Here is a 21,304-nt window from a genome sequence, read left to right as displayed (position 1 = left end):
AGTCTGAAGGAATATGCAAAATGTACCCATAAATGGTAACTATATCTGGATTATAGAGAATTAAAAGAAAACTATCTTATATTATAGTGTGTTTTTAATTCATTGTCAATAAAATTTTCTAGAATAAACAGTAAATTTAGTACTTGTACTCAGTAGTGACTATTGCCTAGTTATACTCATTTTTAAGTAAGAAAATTAATAGTCAGATAGTTTTTCTTAGAGTATATTACTGTATACTTTATACTGTCCTGTTGTTCATCAATTTGCTCGAGCGGGCCCAGTAACGTCTCCATTTTGAGACTTCTTGTTACTGTGTTTGGCATGTTGAATATGTCCCTGGTAGCTTACCAGGCTTTGCCGTGTGGACGAGATACCCTAGGTAGCTTGCCGGGCTCTCCGAGAGGGGCAGAGGAATAGAACCCGGCTCTGCTGGGCTGGCTGCACACAAGGCAAATGCCCTACCACTGTGCTATTGCTCCAGCCCAGATTATATTACTGATTCTTGACAAAACAATTCTAAATTACCATTGGCTCCCCAAACTCCCTTCCTCCCAGTCCAAAATTTCTCCTTTTGTTCATTTTTTTTCTCTTATAAGTATCAGACTGTCTCTATTGTTCTAACCATGTATTTTTCAGAAGTCAGAAATTTCACCTTCTTCATATCTGTGTTATCCCTGTTATATTCTGCTTGACAGTTGCATGGAGCTGAGGGTTGAGTGGTACTGAGGGTTGAGTGGTGCTGAGGGTTGAGTGATGCTGAGTTCCTATCAGCTTTTGTTTCTCTGGGAAAGCTTTTATCTTCCATTTTATCAGTACAGTTTTGCTGGATGCAGGATTCTTAGTTGGTCATTTTTTTATCTAGCACTTTGAATATACATATCCCATTCTATTCTTTCTTGCACTGTTTGTTGTCTGGGGGCTCTTTTGTATGTGATGAATCACTTTTCTGTTGCTTTAAAATTTCTCTTTGTTTTTGACTTCTGGCAATTGAGTTATGATATATATTGGCATGAACTTTCATATCTTCTAACTTGGGTTGGTCTGGGCTTCTGGAACCTGGCCATGCATTTCCTTTGCCAGATTCGGGAGGATTTTTACATTAAAAAAATTTAAGTCTTCTGCCTTTTCTTTCTCTTATTTTGGAATGTATGCTAGGCAAGTCTTCTACTTGATATAAAGGTATAAATCCCCTAGACTTTCTTCAAAGTCCCTTTTTCTTTCTTTCTTCCTTAACATTGATCTTTTTCTGAATCAACAATTCTCTGCTATCTAGGCTGGCTGTGATGCAAGGGGTACCCATGTCCCTCTGGCAGGGAATTGAATCAGGGTTGGGGAATGCTCAGCAAGCACTCCAAACACCATCCTATCTCCTGGCCCCTATAAGGTAATTTCAAACAGTTCTAGGCACCGTAGAAAGAAAAAAACATTCTAGCTAAGAATATAGATTATGAATTAGAGTCATGATCTAGGCTCACTACATGGGAAGATCAGGAAAGTCAGTTAGATTAGCAGTTTGGAGACACAGTTAGCCCAGATTGGAAAGGCAGTAGCTGTGCACAGATCTGCAATGTACTTAATGATGATCAGAGCGAGACATTCACGTAGGAAAGAGAGAGTGGAAAGGCCAGGAATCAGGCTCAGTGGTCAGAAAAAGCCACAGGTTTCAAAGGGATGAGTAAAGGGGATTTGCACATTAAAAGGTCAGAAGAGTAACAAGAGACCCAGATCCCATAGGCCCTTTTGGTCAGTCTAAGGGGACCTCAGGTTTTACTAGTTGTGAACTGCAGGAACAGAAAGGGACTGAGAGAAGAGCAGAGTTATGATCTGATTTATAACTTCCAGGATTCACTGCAGTTGCTTTGGGAGGAACAGAGCATGTGGGGCCAAATGGAAGTCTTCTGAGAGATCCAGGCAGAGGTTCAAGGCAGCAGTGGCCTGGATGCAGATAGAAGCAGCTGCCAAAAGATGTGGTCAAATTGGAATCCACAGAGTAAAGCTTACAGAACCTAATGGGAGATGGTGAAGGGGAAAACACTTCAGATGAGTCATTGGCTTAGAAACTCATAAATTGGTATGTGGGTAGGTTGCTAGTGGATAGATGGGAGCACAGGAAGAATGGGGTGTGTGAGGTGGGGGGTGTGATGTGGCTCAGGATCAGTTTGCACTGCCTTTCACATGCCCAAGCATGGCACTGAGAGAAATAGCCACTAGGGAGTCGGCAATGCATCATAGTATCCTAAGTCTTAGTGTGGAGAAAGCCTCTAAGGGTATGGATAAACAGAGTAATGTCTCAGAGGAGTCTACCAGCATAGACACAGCCTTGGTTTGAATGGACTTGGGACAGGAAACTTGAAGACGAGCCATCTTTGGCTCATCTTGTTCCTTCTTATTTAATTAGACCCACCTTCTGCTGAAGACTGTCCTTGTCAGAGACTCTTCATTCTCTGGGTTCTGAGCAGAGAAGACCCTCTTATCTGGAGTCTGTCGCTTAGCTTTGGGGCATTTTCCAGTTCATAGGAGGCTTTGCTCTGAAGTGCTTCTGAGATTGCTTCTTCCTCGCATGAAAGAAGATGAAAAGGAGAACTCATGTGAGTGACTAATGATCAAAACGAGCAGAGATGGCAGGTTCCTTCTCATTGTGAGAACTATGCCTGAGGGACACAATTCATTGCATTTTAGTGAGACAGCTACAGGACAGGTGTCAAAGGGTTAGTTTTGATTGGCTTGAAAACATATGTGGAATTCCATAAAACTTCTGTTTTTCAACAAAAGGAATTTCTACCAATTCAGTCTTTGCTGTAACTGGTGAGTATAGAGAATAATTGAGAATCAATTGGGAGACAAGCCAGAACGCTAAGGCAGGATAAGTATGAATCACTGCATGTGGGGAAGTTACTCATGTTTTATTTTTGATGTCTGATTGTGTGACATTGAGCCAGGAAATATAAACATATTTAACAGTTTTGTAAGAATGCCTTTTCTTTACATGATGTTAGCAAATCATTTGAAAACTTATTCTGAATTATCTTAAGAAATTTCACCTGGAACTTTTGAAAACACAGAAGATGCTTGCAGGCTTATTAATGGCACCAAGTCAACTTGGTAGCAGTATGTAAATTTTACAGGGCCTGAAGCTGAGTGAGTCTATCAGGATTGGAATGTTTTAGGATTGTGATCTTTTGTTTTGATTGATGACACTCTTTGGTTGGATTGATTCAGATACTGGTTCCCTGGTCACTTTGTTGCTTGCATGTTGTACGGAATGTGAGTTCTTCCATCCTGGCTGTGGTATTTTATTTTATTATGGGGGTGGCACTCACCAGGTAGTTTTCAGGGGATATTCCTGATTCTGTACTCAGGAGTGATCCCTGCCAGTATTCAGAGGACTCTAAATGTGGAGCCAAGGATTAAACAAGGGTGAATCTCGTGCAAGACAAGAATATTACTGCCTGAATTAACCTTCCAAAGGACCCTGGATATTTTAGTTATATACTCACATAGGATAAGGGAAGAGTTCATTTGTTTTAAAAAATCTTGTAGTATAAAATAATTAATCTTTCAAGATTGAGAAATTTCTTTAACTACTCCTTTGTAGTCATTTTAATATTGATATGAGACATGTTTTTGTTTAACTGTGTATTTGTTATGGTCAGCTTAAATGTACTGGAAAACTGCACATGTGGATATAAATTACATCCGAGATGTAATGCCAAGAGCACCTCCAGATTTTGGAATTTTTTTGATTTGTGTAAATGATTTGGATTTGTGTACATCTGTGTAAATTTGAGTAAAACTCCCTTTATCCCATTTTGGATTATTTATTCTCAATATTTTGGAATGTCAGACCTTCACAAGATAGCACACGAATCAGTGTCGGTTAGTATGGTCTACTTTGGCATAATGGGATAGAAATAATGTTTTAGGTGCTGTCTGTCCTCAATCGCAGCATTCTGCCTACTCAAATCCTATTTTAAGAACAACTTTTAAAAAAGAAGTTCCTAGATAGAGTGACTATAACATGGCATTAAGTTTCTCTCATCTTTATAGAACTGTCTTTGTTATCTGAACAATCTTTATTTTTCCTCTGTGATTTGCCCTTTTGTTCTTTCTGATTTATCATTCCACCTCCTTCTCTCTCAATATGTATCTTTTATTTTCTCTTTTCCTCTAAGCCCCTACTTATACTGAGAAAGGTGGAAGGGACCTGAGGATAGAATGAGATTAATATCCCCATGAAATATTGCTATGCCACATCATAATCTGGAGTTTAGAAGTCATGTAAGTGTCCAGCTGGAAGACTCAGGATTGTATGCTTTTGTCAACTTCTACCTTTCTACCTCCTTCAGAGTTGCACAGACTCAGAACCTGGCTATATTTTATCCTCTCTATGACAGAGTTCCAAGAAAAATAGCATCTCAGTGTTTCAAGTCCAGTTCTCGCCTTGTTAACACTCTGTAAATGGTCACTTGATTTATTAGAAAAGTAAAGGTATAATAAGGTTACAAGTGACACTTGGTAAGGTATTGATGACCAGATGAGATGTAAATTATTTCAAAGCACTTCCTTGGCCCATGTGTATACTAAGTGATACTATCTGAAAGCAGATTCCATCATTACAGTTTTTAAACAAAACCCAAACTCTTATAGTGACTGATATTATTTTAATAATTAAAAAAACCTCTTGTTCTCCAAAATACTGCCAAATGTATTACCTTTATTATTTAAAATATATATCAAAGTGAACCTAGCCATCTACCATCAGATGTACCAGACAGTGTATCTCTTGCTTCTGGGCTGCTTTTGACATCCACCTTCAACTCTCTGTGATATCCTACTTTGGATTTTAAGCTTTTGTTCCTATTAATAGGAAATAAGTTCACACTTTCAAAAGAGCAAGAAAACAGCTGTATACTTCATTAGTGTGCACAGAAATAGCTGTGACCCGCAAGGCTATAATGCAAAAATAGAAGGAAAAACCTAGGAAGGGAAATGAGATGTTTACTTTTAGAGGTGCTTTCTAAAATCTAGTTGAAACTGCATTGGGAAATGCCCTCTTTAAGTTAAGAGAATTAAGATTTTTGCTTTAAAAAGAATATCTCTTTCTAAGAAGTTTCTAAGTGATGTGTGGTTAAGCTTAGATCAGTCATTATTTGAAGAACTTTCAAATGTTTTGAAAACGTCTTTATGAAAACATAAACTACATTTTTATTTAAATTGTTTTCAACAAAAACAATAAATTGAAAACTTTAGTGCCTATTAACTTTCTCACTTTCTCACCTATTACCTTATACTCTGGGGAAATTTTGAAAACAAATCAACCAGACATTGAAGAATGATTTAGCTACTTGTGTTATGAATAAAATATGAAAATATACTGTATTCCTTTTACACACATGAAATAAAAAGGTTTTTATAGGGAATATTTTTGGAAAACCTATTTTTTCTTTGTTAAAACTTATAGTAATTGTGTAAAGTAATTCTGGGATTTCCTTTTCTTTTTTTGATTTCTGTAGATATTTCATTTTGCCTAAAGAAACAACAAATAATGTACCTCTTCATGCAATTACACAAAATTTTTTTAAATTAGGTTACATGTAGTACTGTAGCACTGTCCTGTTGTTCATCGATTTGCTCGAGCGGGCACCAGTAGCGTCTCCATTGTGAGACTTTGTTACTGTTTTTGGCATATCAAATATGCCACACATATTGAATATGGCAGACACGGGTAGCTGGTCAGGTTCTGCCATGCATGTGGGATACTCTCAGGAGCTTGCCGGGCTCTCCGAGAGGGGTGAAGGAATCAAACGCAGGTGGGCCGTGCTCAAGGCAAACGCCCTACCTGCTGTGCTATTGCTCCAGCCCAGGTTACATGTAACATGTCTCGAATCCAAGCCATGCAAGGATGCCAATTGAACTGTTGTAGTTAACAGAGTTCCAGGAAGGGGCAGAAGGTGGATGTGGATTCTGGGGAGTTTTAGCCAGTGGGGATGTCTTTGTAGGTATACTTTAACACCCTGTATTGCTAGTTCCTCGTTGACCCTACTTTGAAATATAAAGCATCCCTAGGTTTTCAGGACTGAGGGCAGAGCAGGAGTTTCCTGTGCCAATGAAGTCTTTCTAGACAGGCACGGCCAATGAAGTGAAAGTAAAAACCCAGGCAATGGATGATCAGTTGTTACTCAGTGATTCAACATGCCAGCGAAAGGTGCTGGGCTCCTTCAGGGCTGTGTGTGAATTCCCAGCCCACAAGAGGAAAGAAAGGCCCTCATGAGATACCTGGGTTTTAGGACCCAGACCTTTTCAAGCAGTTCACATCACCACCATCAAGTGAGACTGGTGTTGACCTACAGCCAACAGTGATGGATTGTATCTCGTTTGGGAATGAGATTCATAAGGAGCCTGCAGTCTTTGCCAATGGGCCTTATTTGGTTAGCATACTGTTGACAGATAGTGATGATTTCCATGGTGGAACAATATATCCCAGTGATTCCTTCTTCAGTAGCTTGTTACCAAGTCCTTTGTCAAGGAGGAATCATTTACTATTTTGCTTTCCTTGTTGTGCATTTTTCACGTCTTTCAAAAGACTTTTGTTGTCACAGTTGCAATGCAGTGTTGGGATGGGTTTTTCAATTTCTTCCCTAAAGACTAGTATTCTCTCTGCTTAAAGCTTGTCCCAACCCTAGAGAAATAGTGGTCTATAAAGATGTCAAATAGTACTGCATAGAAATTTGACAACAGAGTACTTGTGATACCCTCTGGGGAGTGGTGTTATTAAAGAGGTGATAGTATAATTATAACTGGATTTAGCTTCTATACCAATTTATTGTAAATAATGTCTTTTTTTCCAAAGGAGAGAAAATAAAGCACCATTGTAAAAGTCCAGTGTAAAAAAATTGTATTTGTATTAGTGGTGGGACCTAATTAGGTGCACATGCATGTCCCTTCCATTCAGACTTTTGACATCATTCAGAGGTTACAGATTATTGACATAGCTCTGCTTTTATAATTATATATTCAGCAATATATTTTAATAAAACCCTAATTTATGATCTTAACAGAGGAGGACTTGGAGGAGAGCATTCAGAACATTTTGTATTATTTCAATGAGCAGAAGCATCTGAGTAAAGGGAGAAAAGTAGATCAGAACTTCTGGTGTCACTTGTGCTTAGAGATTCACAGTATAAAGTACTCTGAAAAAGCGTTCTTTAGGCCTTCCCTCAGGTGGCTAAATAGCTGCTAAAGTCCTTTATAACCAGAGAAATGTTAATCCCGATCTTTGGACTCATAATCACATTTTCGTGACTGTCAGTAATGGTTTTAATTCCAAGGCAGTGTTAGTCTCAGACAGTGACAAGTGAGTGTGTCAGGAAAGCTGAAAAGAGTTCCAGAATGCCAGATGACACAGAGACATCAACTTCTTATGACTCCACATGCTCAGGCACACAGTGGGACTCTGTGAACTTTGGTTCCAAAGCCACTGTTGTCATGGCAACTAAAAATTTCTTAACTATTTTAATGTGTGATTACTTTTCTTATCTAAGAGTAGTAACTTCTTAGCATATTCTTAGACTGATTCCCAGATTTCTCTAGATCCAGTTGCTCAGCTCTCTTACCTTAATGCATAAAAGAAGTATTTTATAAGTGAATGTGAATCCAAGTCAGGATATCTCACATGAGTTCTAGTATAGATTTTTCGGTTTGGAAGCTCTTCTTTAATCAATACTTCTGTAATCAATAATATTTTAGGATTAATTGCATAAGGTCCCATATTCTCTATACTCTGAATAGTCTAATGTAGTGACAATTTGTCACATGACTTGATAGCCCACAAAAGTTGTCTTTAATGACAAATTTTAATTAAAGAAGTAATTACTACTATACTAACACAATATGCCATATGTAGAAATTGTATTTATTGGAGTTGAAATTGCAGGACCTTTTACATCTGTGTCAGTACACTTGTCAAGATCATCTATTTTCCTGTGGATATTGAGTAAGAGGTCTTGTATAAAAAATAAAAATAATTTGAAAGAATATTACAGAAAAAGTTTCTCAAGTTAGATTCATTCTCATGGTGATTTTACATACACCAAGTTATATCACACACTTCTGTTGCGATCATCACAGCTCTGTGCTAACTGTTTACAACCCATACATGGCCAGACAGAACTCTTTCTGATTTTAAGCATGACTTGGCTTCTTTTGTATTAAAATAATTTGTGTACCTTTTTCATATGTCTTGTTAACATTGAAAATCATTATTGACAAAGAAATAGACTAACATGGGTGTTGGATATGAAGGTTATTTTGTCACTGGTTGGAAAATTTCTTTCCTAGATTTAATAAAATAATTAATTTTATCAAAAATAATTGCTCAAGCGGGCCCAATAACGTCTCCATTGGAGACTTTGTTGTTACTGTGTCTGGCATATCGAATATCTCGGTAGCTTGCCGGGCTCTCTGAGAGGGGCGGAGGAATCGAACTCGGGTGGGTCATGTTGGCTGCGTGCAAGGCGTGCAAGGCAGACGCCCTACCCGCTGTGCTATCGCTCCAAAATATTAAAAATAATTAAAATAAAAAATTAATTTTAAGGAGGCAAAAATTAAAGGTGTGATTTATATTTTATCATCCATAACTTTAACTTGTATTTTTTTCTTTTTCTTGTTTCTCTATTGGCTATCACCACAGACAAGTGATAGTTTTTCTTTCTTTTTTTTTTCTTTTTGGGTCACACCCGGCTTTGCACAGGGGTTACTCCTGGCTCATGCACTCAGGAATTACTGCTGGCAGTGCTCAGGGGACCATATATGTTGCTGGGAATCAAACCTGGGTTGGCCGCATGCAAGGCAAATGCCCTACCTGCTGTGCTATTGCTCCGGCCCCAACAAGTGGTAGTTTTTCAAAGAAATGAATGTATTGAAGAAATTTCTGTAAAATGTAAAAATACCCATTGGATTCAATTGTAAGATTGGGTTTCAATTCCTACCACCTTTGAGTTTTAATTCAAGTTTAGTTTTTCCTGGAATTACAAACCACTAAATTTTTCTTAATGATCTCTAATGTTTTTGGTTCATGTCCGTTATAATTTTATTACTCTCAAGAGTACAAAGGTCATACAGAATAATGAATGCATAAGTAATAAACAATTTTGGGGGGTCATACCTGGTGATACACAGGGGTTACTCCTGGCTCATGCACTCATAAATTACTCCTGGCGGTGCTCGGGGGACCATTTGGGATGCTGGGAATCGAACCCGGGTTGGCCGCGTGCAAGGCAAATGCCCTACCCGCTGTGCTATCGCTCCAGCCCCAACAATTCTTAATAATTAAATTTAATCTTGAACAAATGTATACTTTTTCTTTTCTTTTTTCTTTTTATTGCTTTTTGGGTCACACCCGGTGATGCACAGGGGTTACTCTTGGCTTTTGCACGCAGGAATTACTCCTGGCGGTGCTCAGGGGACCATATGAGATGCTGGGAGTTGAACCTGGGTCAGCCACATGCAAGGCAAATGCCCTACTCGCTGTGTTATTGATCCAGCCCCTAAATTTATTCTTAATAAAACAATAAATAGTTCAGTAAAGGCAAGATATTATTCATATTGGAAATAATAGAATTGCTCAGAACTTGTAAACTTTGGGGAGCGTTGTAAATTCTAATAATCATCTTGAATAACTAATTGCTACATATAAAGCAATTAAGTAAATATGTCAACAACAAGGAAAATTGTATATAGAACTATATTAACACTAGAGAACACATTTATATATTTTATAAATCCAACTTTGTAGTAAGTATACCAGAATGCCAGCAATAGATACTATTATACTCTAAGTGTGATTATATTGGATCTGAAGTCATCAACAATTTTAGTTGCTATATTTATTCTTTTCTGTATTTTTATAATTATTTCATAATAAATATACTGCAGTCCAAAGATAAACAAATCATTTTAGTTCTGTTAACTTTACACATGACTGAGTTCATAGGTTATGAAAAATGAAATAAATTAACAACTTAAAGAGAAAAGTCAAAAGGGAATTTATATTGCATTTCACCTGTTTTGCTGCTTAAAACTCATCTAACAGTACTTATTTCACAACACAACTTCTGTCATGAGCCATTATAAGTGTATATATACACTATATACTTGTAAGTTACTTATAAGTAACTTTATCTGACTTGATCTTTTATATTCTTGACTGTCAAATTTCCTTCTAATCTTAAAATCTAGAAATGAAGTGATAAAGATTGCTAAAATGATCTCAGCAGAAACATCTTGCATGATCTGTGCATCTTTCTTTCACTGTATATAATCTCCTAACAGGTTCTTCGTTTTGTGTTTCTGGCCCTCTCCACCCACTCTACCCAACATCTGGTGGTGTTTGAAGGATGAACCAGGGCACCTTTTATGTTTGTCTCTCAGAACTAATCAAGGCAGCATCCCATATCCTTGTGTCTATACACATCATTAACCATCCCCTACAGATCCTTGGTTATTTCTATCATTCTAAAACTTATAAAAATCTGTAGGAAGTCTATGAATTTAGCTAAGAATGAATAGACTTGAGTTTGATTGTGAATTGCTTAGCCTGTTTTATTGGACTTTACTGTTATATATTCTCCACACATACAACCTGAACTTGGGTGCAAGTTTATTTTTCATTGATACTGATTTTTTAAATTAATCTCTCACATATGCTTTACATTGTAGTTTTAATCTGATATTTTAACTCCGTGTTATTTACTGAAGAACATTACTGCATTAGCCATTAATTCAGTTGTCACTAAAAATGATGATATGAATGAACATTGATACTATAGTATATATTAAGCTTCATGGAAACCCACTTCCCTCTGTTATTATTGTGTATTATAAAGTGTTCATCTGTGTTGTATACTTTAAATGGAATTTCAGAGCTTCTTTGTCTAATTAGAAATCTGGGGTGGAATGTGTGCTGATTGATGACCCTTGTGAATCATGTGAACTGATAAATTTCTTTTTAAACTTGCAGCAAATAGTGGCAGCAATAAATGCAGGGATTATCCCTTTAGGAAACACCTCCAATCAAATCAGTCACTGGGACTTGGGAAGTTCCTTCTTCTTTGCTGGCACTGTTATCACAACCATAGGTAGGAGACAACTTATTTTATTTTTTATTTTGGTACAGTCTGTGAGCTAAAATTCCTTTATTTGCCTTTTTATCAGTTGGTTAAAATGGTTGATGTAAGGTAGAAAATTTATTTTGAAATGAGGAATTAAAGTTTTGAGTAAAGGAATAATGGGAATGAATTTGTTATTGTTCCACAGATATAATGAATACTGAATTGTTATGCGTTGTTTCAAATGCAAATGAAATGCAAGAGCAGTATATTTGAGTCACTTGACTAATAGATCAAAATGTCAAGAAAGTACTTAAAATGCGGATGGGTGTAAATAGTTTTAAAATTTTTCTGTATCTTTAATTCTTTATTTCCCAAAGAGGACTTGACTATAACTTTGACATTCTTTTCATGAAGTTCTTATCTAACTTAACCATTAAAAATGTTCAAGTTTTAATCCTATACATAAACAGATTGTTCTTGTTCTCATATATTTGTTTATTCATTAGGATTACTGCTGGGCTTGTTTTGTATGCATGATATTTTTTATATAGTACAAATATATCTTAGAAAATGAAGAACACAAACATGAAGATTTGAAATGAATGCTTGAATGAATGAAAATGATGAGAGAATGAAAATTTAGGCATTTACTTTTTTCCCTTTTAATCATGGTGTTAATTGTCTAATCACATTGTTGACTCTTTTCAAGGTCACTGAATGGTCTCTTTTGGGCCGTGCATATGCTTGAAACTTTATATAGGTAGATTCTTTGCAGTCAGTCCTTCAGGGCATGAGAACTATCCCAGGGGCTTCGCTTGCTGTGCTAGGTAGGAGAGTAGAGAGGGATACTCCAACTCTCTTGCTTCATGGAAGGAGGTAGATTTAAAGATAATTCTCAAGCAAGGGAAGGAAAATGACTCACCACAATTTAGATTGAATTTTAGATCAAATGTACAAGATGTGTGTACAAGGTAGTTCTTCTGTAACTGCTTAAAATGAAAATTCTCTCTCATGGGCCTGATATCTAATTGGCGGTCAGTGAATTAATGTTTTAATTTTATTCTCTGATGTCACCAACAAGTTATGGAGTGCATAAGGTTTTAGAATGAATCAGAAGTTTATGTCAAAGTCCTTCCTAAGAGAAAATGGTCAGTTTATGGGGACTCTCACTCACGATTTCCTTTACAGAAGATTTTATGGTATCAGGTCATTATGTGCAGTCCTTGCAATGTGTCTTTGGGCTGAATGACTTGCCAGTGAAATGAATACCTTCAGAGGTTGATTTTTTGCCTTAGTTCTGAGGTCAAGGAAATATGTTTACCCTTACCCTTACGTTTCTATCAGCTAGGTTGAAAGTTGTGTGGCTGTGAACATCTGGAAGAACAGTAGCCTTGATTTTTATCTGTAATGACAGGTTAACTTTGGGGCATAGACATCTTGTGCATTGCTACTATGGAAATAGCTGTTTATTGTGTAAACTACTCAGAGTGTTGGAAGGAGAAAAAAATCTCACAAACCAAATGTGGAATGGTTTGTTTCTGTCCATTAAAAATGCAGAAGTCTGAGTTCCAAGTCATTGTGATCACCTCTGAATGGTCCTGCAGGACTTAGTCAGGACATAGGCTTGTTGCTGCACTGTGTGTTTATAAACAGTCTCTCTTTTTATATCCTCAAATTCAGTAAGTCTTTCAGACATATACTTCAACAATTGAAAAAATGAACTGTTATTACCAGTTTTACCCTAAATTATAGATTTAGGTGGTTTAGGTTACTGTCTTACAGCCCAAATCCCATTCTATCTCAGGCTTTAGTCTTTTGTGGGCCAAGTTATTCTGGGCCACACAAATCCCCTCCCTGGTCTCTCACTCCTAGTCAGGACTCTGTCCTCCGACCTTAGACTATAGCATGTCTGCATGGGGATAAACATGGTAACCTCTTGCATCAAAATTCTTTTAATATCCAAACTGTGACTCAATTAAATTCAAAATATAATCATTAATATTGCTGGCAATAATAATCACATGAGCTTTGAAGTGGTTTTTAGCAATCATAGAAATTGTAACCTCTAGCACTAGCTTCTTTGCATAGGTCTTTTAAAAATAGAACTTGAGGCGGTTTGAGAGAACTAATTGCTTTGGCTGGGACAGGCAGTGCTCTATGGAGCTGACTTCAGTCACCCAAGATTTTTCTATTCAATGTTCTGTTTGTCAAGGAGTCAAAGTAACCTTTCCTCTTCTTTGAAATTATACCCAAGGAAAGTTCAGTCACAGAAAATAGGATGACAGAAGACCCAATTTTAGAGAACATCTTCATAGCTCTTCATCCCCTGTTCAGATCTGTACCTTAACAAATTCTATTCCACAGTTGCACAGAGGAAAATTCACCCTATAACGTTCCCTTCTCATCCACTGCTGCCAGCCTATCACTCCATCCGGTTGGCTCTGCCTTTAACAGAAACCTGAAATTTCAATGAACACACTCATCCTGCACACTGTCACCCCCTCAGTGTCACTGCAGAAAAGAAACCACTCAGAACTTTCCTGCAGTTCCCAGGGCAAGCACCATGGTGCCTTGTCTGTCTCAGTGAAGAAGAAGCAAGTTCTATAAATTTAAAAAATTATTTTGATCTGATGGGTCTGGGTCTATATCCACAATGCCTGCCACACAGTGGATGCTTAATAAGTATTTCTGGAATGAAAGGCAGATATATATTCTCAATGATAAGATCACGGTTACGGTCCTCCCATTGTTCATCGATTTGCTGGAGCGGGCCCAGTAACGTCTTCATCGTGAGACTTGTTGTTACTGTGTTTGGCATATCAAATACATCACGGGTAGCTTGCCAGGCTTTGCCAAGGGGGCGATATACTCTCAGTAGCTTTCTGGGCTCTCCAATGATAACATATTGTTCATAATGACAGCACCAAGCTGATTCTCAGTTTCTTCAACCTATTTTATTATCTACTTTATTGTCTGCTTACTCATTTAATTCTTCAACAAACAGAAAAGTGTTTTTATGCTGCTCCTGTAAAGGTAAGAGGTGAGTTACTTGATGCTCTCTTTCAGTCATATCAGGGTGACTGGTGGGAAAATGGCCATTTAGACTGTAAGACAGGTCTTATGGGATAAGAAACTTCACTGCGAATATAGGAGCAACAGTTCCCATGAATATTGGATAGTTAGATGTATAAAGAACAGGCAAAGAATAGTCCCTTTCTGTAATAAATATCCTCATTTAGAATGGTAAAGGAATTAGGGGTTTTCCAGATGTACTAAGGTGGCTAGTCCAACCCCAGCATCAGAGGTCCACCCAGAGAAGAGGAGAGCTAAGAAATGGCATCGCCTGCTTGGTGGTACAATTTGTCTAAATGGTAATTGTGGTTGAGGGGTTAATCTATTTTTTGGACTGTAAATCTGAAGGTTGGGTAGGTTGCTTTGCTAGTATTTACTTGTTCTATTCCTATCAATGCTCGATGTTTATCAAATGATAGCAAGATTCCTTGCTTGCGATTTAATTCGGAAGAGTGCTTTAATACATATGAAACAACAGAAGAATTGAAGAAATGAATCCAGTAAAATAAAATGTTTTATGGAGCAACACTTCAACTGTAGTAAGTGAGGAACAGGTTTACTGGTACCAGGAAGAAAGGTTTAACTCAAAAAGTTGGATTTGTTCTTTGTTTTAGTGAAAAGATTTTGGTGTAGATGATGAGGTTAGACCTTCCCATCATAGCTAAGCAAAAGCAGAGAAATGAACCTATTGGGAGGATAAAAAATGTATTTGAATAGACCAGAAGAGTTGCTTGAGGATTAGTAATGGGAGATATTGTGGACTGATGCAGATGGGGAGAATACTGTTATTTGATGCTTGAAAATTTGGTACCTGGTGTAAGAACATAGAACGTAGGGATTTGAGGGAGAGTTGACAGATGAGACATGACCTCTGAAGATATATCTATCTGAAAAGTGAACTGTGGATTTTATGACCTATTAGAGCAGTGAGAAGACCATACGAATGAGCTGCAAAAGTAGAGGGACAGTATTGGCTGGGGGTGGGGGGGCAGAGAGAAGTGGATTGGGTATGCAAATAAGTCAAAATGTTGACATAATCCATTGCAAAAACCAACTGGCCTGGGTGAGAAATCAGACACAGAGTGAGGAGTCGCTTGCTGGGCAGTGTGTGACCATTTAGGGGGCAGTCCTGTTATTCAGACCCAGTGTTTCATGGGCCTGGTCAGCATTATGCATCTGACATCACTGATCTGTGTGCAAAGTAGAGTCAGGTCATTTAAGCAGCAATGGGAGAACATAATAGCTGAATGCATGCTGAGTACACAGACAAAGAGAAAGGAGTAAAATAGAAATGAGATATGCAGAGAAGGAAGCCACGGTTAGTTCTGGAAGGGAGCCCAGCAGAGCCTGGGAAGGACAGGTGATGAGAGCCCCAGGAAGACAGAGGCCTTGCCACAGAGCCTAGAGGAAAAAGCAAGTTAGCTGGTAAACAGGATCCTGGGCACTGCTGACTGAGCAGGACCTGGCCACTTTCTCAGTCCGTCAGGAGTTCTTTCAACTGTCTAAGCAGAAGAGAAGCCTGGTATGACATAGTCCACCCAAGGAAGTTATAAAGGCACAGGAAAATGAATAAGGTTATGTCATAAGCCCGTTGAAAAGCCATTGTCTTGAACTTGGGAAGGTGATGGTGGTGAGAAGGGTGGAGATTGGACCTAGGCAGGGTTAGAGGGAGCTCACTGGTGAACATCTAGTTCCCTCAGAACATAGGGGGGTGGGAAGGTGGTGGTTTTTAGAGTCGAATTTTAAGTAATTTTAAATTCAGTAAGAAATAAATTCTAGGAAAGGTTCAGGGCACACATGATGTCATGCTGGATTGCATTTTGAAGTCAGTTTAGAGATTAAAATGAAATGTGAATGATGTTATTACCCACAGACACTGAACTATAGTCCCTTTTTGCCCTCATGAAGAGTCAGTTGCAAGAACAGAGACAGAAGTTTTGCAACAGCTTTCCCCATCCTCATAATTTATCCTGGGCACAAAGCAGTGTACCTCTGCTTTTAAGCTTCCCTAGATCACAGAGAATCACATGCAGTCTGATGGGAAGTGTTTCTGAAAAGTAGTATTTCTTATATTTGTGGACAACCCTAGTTTTCCACTTCTTGAGTCTAGAGGCATAATTGTACTCTGAGATTCCTGTGCTCACATTCTCTCTGTTGTGAACCCACCTTTGGGCTTTTGCTTTATCCATACCCTGTGGTGCTCGGGGATTATTTCTGGCTCTATGTTCAGGGCAGTTCTCAGGAACTATATAGGTTGCTGGGCATCAAACCCAGTTGTTGCTTTCAAGGTAAGTGCCGTACCTGCTGTACTATTGCTTTGGTCCCCTGTTTCGCTTTGAACCAGATTGAGTTGCTAAAGCCCTTAGGACAGTGAATCCAGTTCCAATTTAATCTGTTTAGCACAATGATTCTTTGATTAAAAGCATAAGCACATGGGTGGGGTGGGAGAGGGTAATGGATTCAGGGAGTTTAATTTTGGAGTCATTTTCACAAGCAGCATCTAATAGAGGTGGCTTTGGAAACGCAGCAGGTGTGTTTCAAAGCATGAACCTTCTTCTTCTCTGTCTCAAGTCTTTATTCTGACATGGTAGAAACAAAACAGTGAAGGGTAGGGAGGAGATCCATATTTTTGGTTCAATCTTAAGATCTCATGAGACCACACTCTGAACATGGAAGTGAGTGAACTTGATACTATGGTGTTGAATTTGACAGGAAGCTTTTGGCTAGAGCTCTGGATGTGGGGATGGTTCCTTGTTCATGCCTTGAACTTGTGGTTCTGTGTCATTTTATGGTCTCTGGGCTGTTCTGTAAGTATGGCATGATGGATTTTAAAAACCCACTTTAAAGGTAAATAAATATGTGAGGTGACATTGAGCTCTGTTTCAACAGTCTCATTGCCTTTACTTCCGTCCAGCTTATTAAAATGAGTAATAGTTTCCACAATTTGGTCCTGGTGGTAGTATGGTATTGAAAGCATAGAAGTTGAAAACAAGAAGTTGTTTTGGGTCTTTGAGTCTCACTGGCTGTCCCCTTCCACCTAGTGAAAATAAACCTACCTCAGGATATAACATCTGTTCCTGCCATTTTGAATCTTCATGTAGGTTTATTTCTTTAGACAAAGTTTATTTTTTTACTTTTTTTAAGAATTGAATTTTTATACCAAGTATATTCTTCAGTCAGTATAGAATTCATCTGTCAATCAGCCACAGAAAAATGTCACAGATTTTCTTTCTAACACTTACATGTGAAACCATATCTTCTATTTCTGGGACAAATCAGGAAAAAAGTTTCCCAAGAACAATTAAAAAGCATTCTAAACTATTTTGAACAAGGATTTAAAAGTTATAAAGAAATTTATAGAATTGAATGTTTACATACTTTTAAAAGAAAATCATCTAAGTTTACCTTCAGAATTTAGGAAGTAAAGAGCAGAATAGGCTCATTGAAGTGGGGAATAAACTAGGAAACATAAGAACATGAATAAACAAACATGAGAATAGAAAAACAATTGAGAAAAATCTATGAAAGCTGAAGATTTCCAAATAAATGTTCGAATACTAATGTTTATTGCTGCATTGTTCACAATAACCAATATATTGTGACAGTGTCAGTTGCCCATGAAAATATGAAAGGGCAAAATGTAGTCCACACACAATGGAATAGTATTCAGCCTTTAAGGCTAAGGAGATTCTTCTTCTTACTACATTATATGTGAATCTTGAGAATAATATGTTAAGAAATAAACCAGATACAAACATTTTTTTAAATTGATGAATCAAGATGAAAAGGAGAATGAGACAAGTTATAAATATTAGAAATAAAATTCAAGATCTCACTATAGATGCCCCAATATTAGAATGATACTAAAGAACAACCCCTGAAAAGTTTACTGTAGCATGTGTTTAATTTTCTGGCAAACCACCTCTGCTAAATGTCCTGGTCATGGAATTACCCAAAACTAGAACGTAAAGATGCACCCTGAAGTTCACACAGTGAAAAGAGACTGTTTTGTTTATCTCTCCCCTTTTTCCAACCCCTACAAAGCAGTACTGTTGATCAAAGATTAAAGACTAAGAGAATTAATTTGACTCCCAGAGAGGCAAGTATTGCTTCACTGAATGTGATTAGAACTTGAGATGATTATCAAAAAGTGCTTTTTGAGAAGCTCAAATATTTCATTCAACAAGAAAGGAATGTAATAGCATTTGTCTGAGCCTGCCCACTTTCAATTAGTATTTATGCTGCATATTTGTTTCCCCAATCTTTTTTTCCTTTCTGGATAATTTTAGACTTGTGTAATCTTACTCTTAGAAAATTCTCATTGTAAGTTATGTGGTAGAATAAATATAGCATAATGTGTATAAAATAAATACCTGTGCCAAGTGAAGTTCACGTGCAAGTGTTACGGCTTGTGTGCACACCAAGTATGTTGCATACATGATGAATCCTGAAAGGAAAGGGATTCTTAGTGCTGACTCTTGGTTCAGATGGAGCACTGGAGAATATTGAGAGCATGAGTAACTGAAAGTCACAGGGTCATTAAACACACCCGTTCATTCATAATCTTAGGCTATAGTATACCCTTCCAACTTGAAAACAGCAGGAGTAACCTCCAGGTGGGCACGGTCACTGTGTTGGCCTTCTCCCTTCTAAACTGACTTTTCTTTATTGAAGATCTTAATGATTCATGAATTTCCTCAAGATAAACAGCAAGGAAAAACAAAGGACAGTGCCCACAGAACTCCTGCTCAAGAAAGGCCTGTTATTGATTGATTTATTGATTTTGGGTAAGTGTTGCTCAAGGCTCACTTGGTTCTGTGCTCAGAGATCATTCCTGGCAGTGTGTGGTGAATCACATGTGGTGCCAGGGATCAAATTGGAATCAGCCACGTGCCAGGCAAATGCCTTACTCCAGCTCAAGAGAAGTCTTGTTTTAGTACCTCATTTCAATGACATGTGCAGACAACTTTATAGAAACTGTCTTAATGTAATTTAATCTTGAAAAAATAGATGTAGACACGACTAACTCTTATACCACAAGTCAATAATATGCCCTACATAATCACACAACCTGTACTTTACTAAGGTGGCTCTGAATAGAAACAATTCCCCGCCCCCCACACCACCTTTTTTTTTTGAAGGAGTGGTTACCTGGCTGGAGGTTGAGAAGATTTCATTTAAGGAAATCTCAGTTGGAGAGTTTTGCTCTTTGCCTCAAGCTCCAGTTTATTCTTGAACAGATCACAATTCTATTAGCCTTAATGTTCTCATTTGTCAAATGGGACCAATATTTCCTGCAGCCGAATTGTGCAAGCAAGAAATCAATGTAAAAATGTTTTATATCAAATGACCATATACTGCGAGCAAATGGATTTTATTATTACAGTGATTGCTATTAATTAAATTAGAATGAGCCACTGTTATCTTTTGAAACTTATACTGTTCATAGTAATAAAGAAGGAAAATAAATTCTACTTTAAAACTTAATCCATGTATTTTTAATTCTTGTAAATACATATAGTATCTAAATTTCATTAATTTATGAAAGTTTGGAAAACCAGATATACTCACAGTGTTATGGTTTAGATTTGACTTGCTTTATTATAGTTTTTAATCAAGCTGTGTTTGAGTTGAAGTGCGTTGTTTTCATTATATGTAGGTAAGCCAAAATGTGATCCTCAATATAATATTCAATATGGTTTTGAGGGGTTAGTATTCACTGACAAATATTATAAAAATTGGCATTTGTGGAAACTGGTTTTCTATGGGTTTTAAAGATTTTAAATTTATTTTGTTTTTAGGGTGTGCTGATGCCACACCCAGCGGTGCTCAGAACTTACTCTTGACTCTGTGCTCAGAGCCAGGATCAAACCAGGGTTGGTCACTTTCAAGGCAAGTGCTTTAGTTCCTGCGCTATCTCTCTGGCCCTATCTCTATGGGATCTTTGAAGAAGGTATGCCTCTGAGTATGTGAAGGTATGGTGTTCTTTTCTCTCTCTTTTTTTATTTTTAAATTTTATTTTTTAAAAGTTGTTCATAATAATTGATTATATTCAATCAATACCATCACCATTACACCTTCCCACCATCATTATTTTTTAATTTTCCCACCACCACTCAAGCCTGCCTGCCACAGATAAATGCTAGATTTATTTTGCACTGCTAACAAGGGTGCAAATGACTAGCATGAGAAGTTGTGTAGCCTCATGCTCCTGGAATTTTAAAATTTTAAATAATTGAGATCCAGAGACATCTCTGCAGCGATCTAACCGGTTCTAAGATTCATTTGTGATTCTCGTCATGCCTTATTGTGCTTAAATGGCATCCAGAGGTAGTTCCTGGACATGACAGCCAGGACTCCAAGAGGCAGGGAGGTGGGTAAGGTCGGCCCATCCCCGACACCACTTCCAGGCGCCCTGGAGTTTTCAGTCACTGGTCCCTGTACCTGGGCTTTTCTTCTGAAAGTTTGTGGCATCCCGGGTGGTGTTATTTTCTGAGTCAGCAGATAGTGCCTGCCTCAGGTACCTCAAAAGGGTACCTTGTCTTGCGTGCACTGTCTAGCCAGTTCTCAGGACAGCATGATGCTTGTTCTTAGTCAGACCTCTGCTAACAGGGGCTCCTGTGACACCCGTGAACCTGGTGCTATAGAGGTGCTTACATGGTCTTCCTTCATTTGGTCTTGGCCAGAAAAACTTGCTTTGGTATGAGATTCATGCCAGTCAGGTCCTCTAGGAAATTATCTGTATTTCAGCTTGTTTTTCTGAACTAGCCTTAATGCCATCACTACAATTTTCAAGTTTTTCAATTTTTTTACAATTTTTCAAGTTTTACCTGTAGTATTGGCTCCTATTGAAGGAGATTGGATTCCCAAACAACTCCCTGGACTGTGGTATCATCAGAAAATGCTCTCAAAAGGCAAGCTTGTAAATTTCTAGCCCTAAATTTTGTGCAGAGACTTTGCAGGCATTGGCGCTGTCACTTAGCATTTAGAATATTTGAGTAATGATAAGTACCAAGATTAAATATCATAATTTTTAATTATGAGGAAGACAAATTGTTAAATAAATAAATACAAAGTCTGAAAGTCTGAATTTTGGCTTTAGTATCAAGGTGTTCTAAAACAAA

At 37.7% G+C, this 21,304-nt stretch overlaps 1 protein-coding gene across 1 annotated transcript in view; it reads left to right on the top strand.

Moving 5' to 3' along the window:
- KCNK2 (potassium two pore domain channel subfamily K member 2) overlaps window positions 1–21,304 on the top strand; it is a 151,663-nt gene that overhangs the window by 30,262 nt on the left and 100,097 nt on the right. Inside the window, exon 3 of the mRNA XM_056110674.1 lies at window positions 11,018–11,135. Coding sequence (XP_055966649.1) covers window positions 11,018–11,135 — 118 coding nt within the window. The remainder of the gene's footprint in view (window positions 1–11,017; window positions 11,136–21,304) is intronic.

Source organism: Sorex fumeus, unplaced genomic scaffold (genome assembly GCF_029834395.1).
Source record: "Sorex fumeus unplaced genomic scaffold, SorFum_2.1 ptg000010l, whole genome shotgun sequence".
Lineage (NCBI taxonomy): Eukaryota > Metazoa > Chordata > Mammalia > Eulipotyphla > Soricidae > Sorex > Sorex fumeus.
This window is presented reverse-complemented; position numbering and strand designations above follow the sequence as displayed.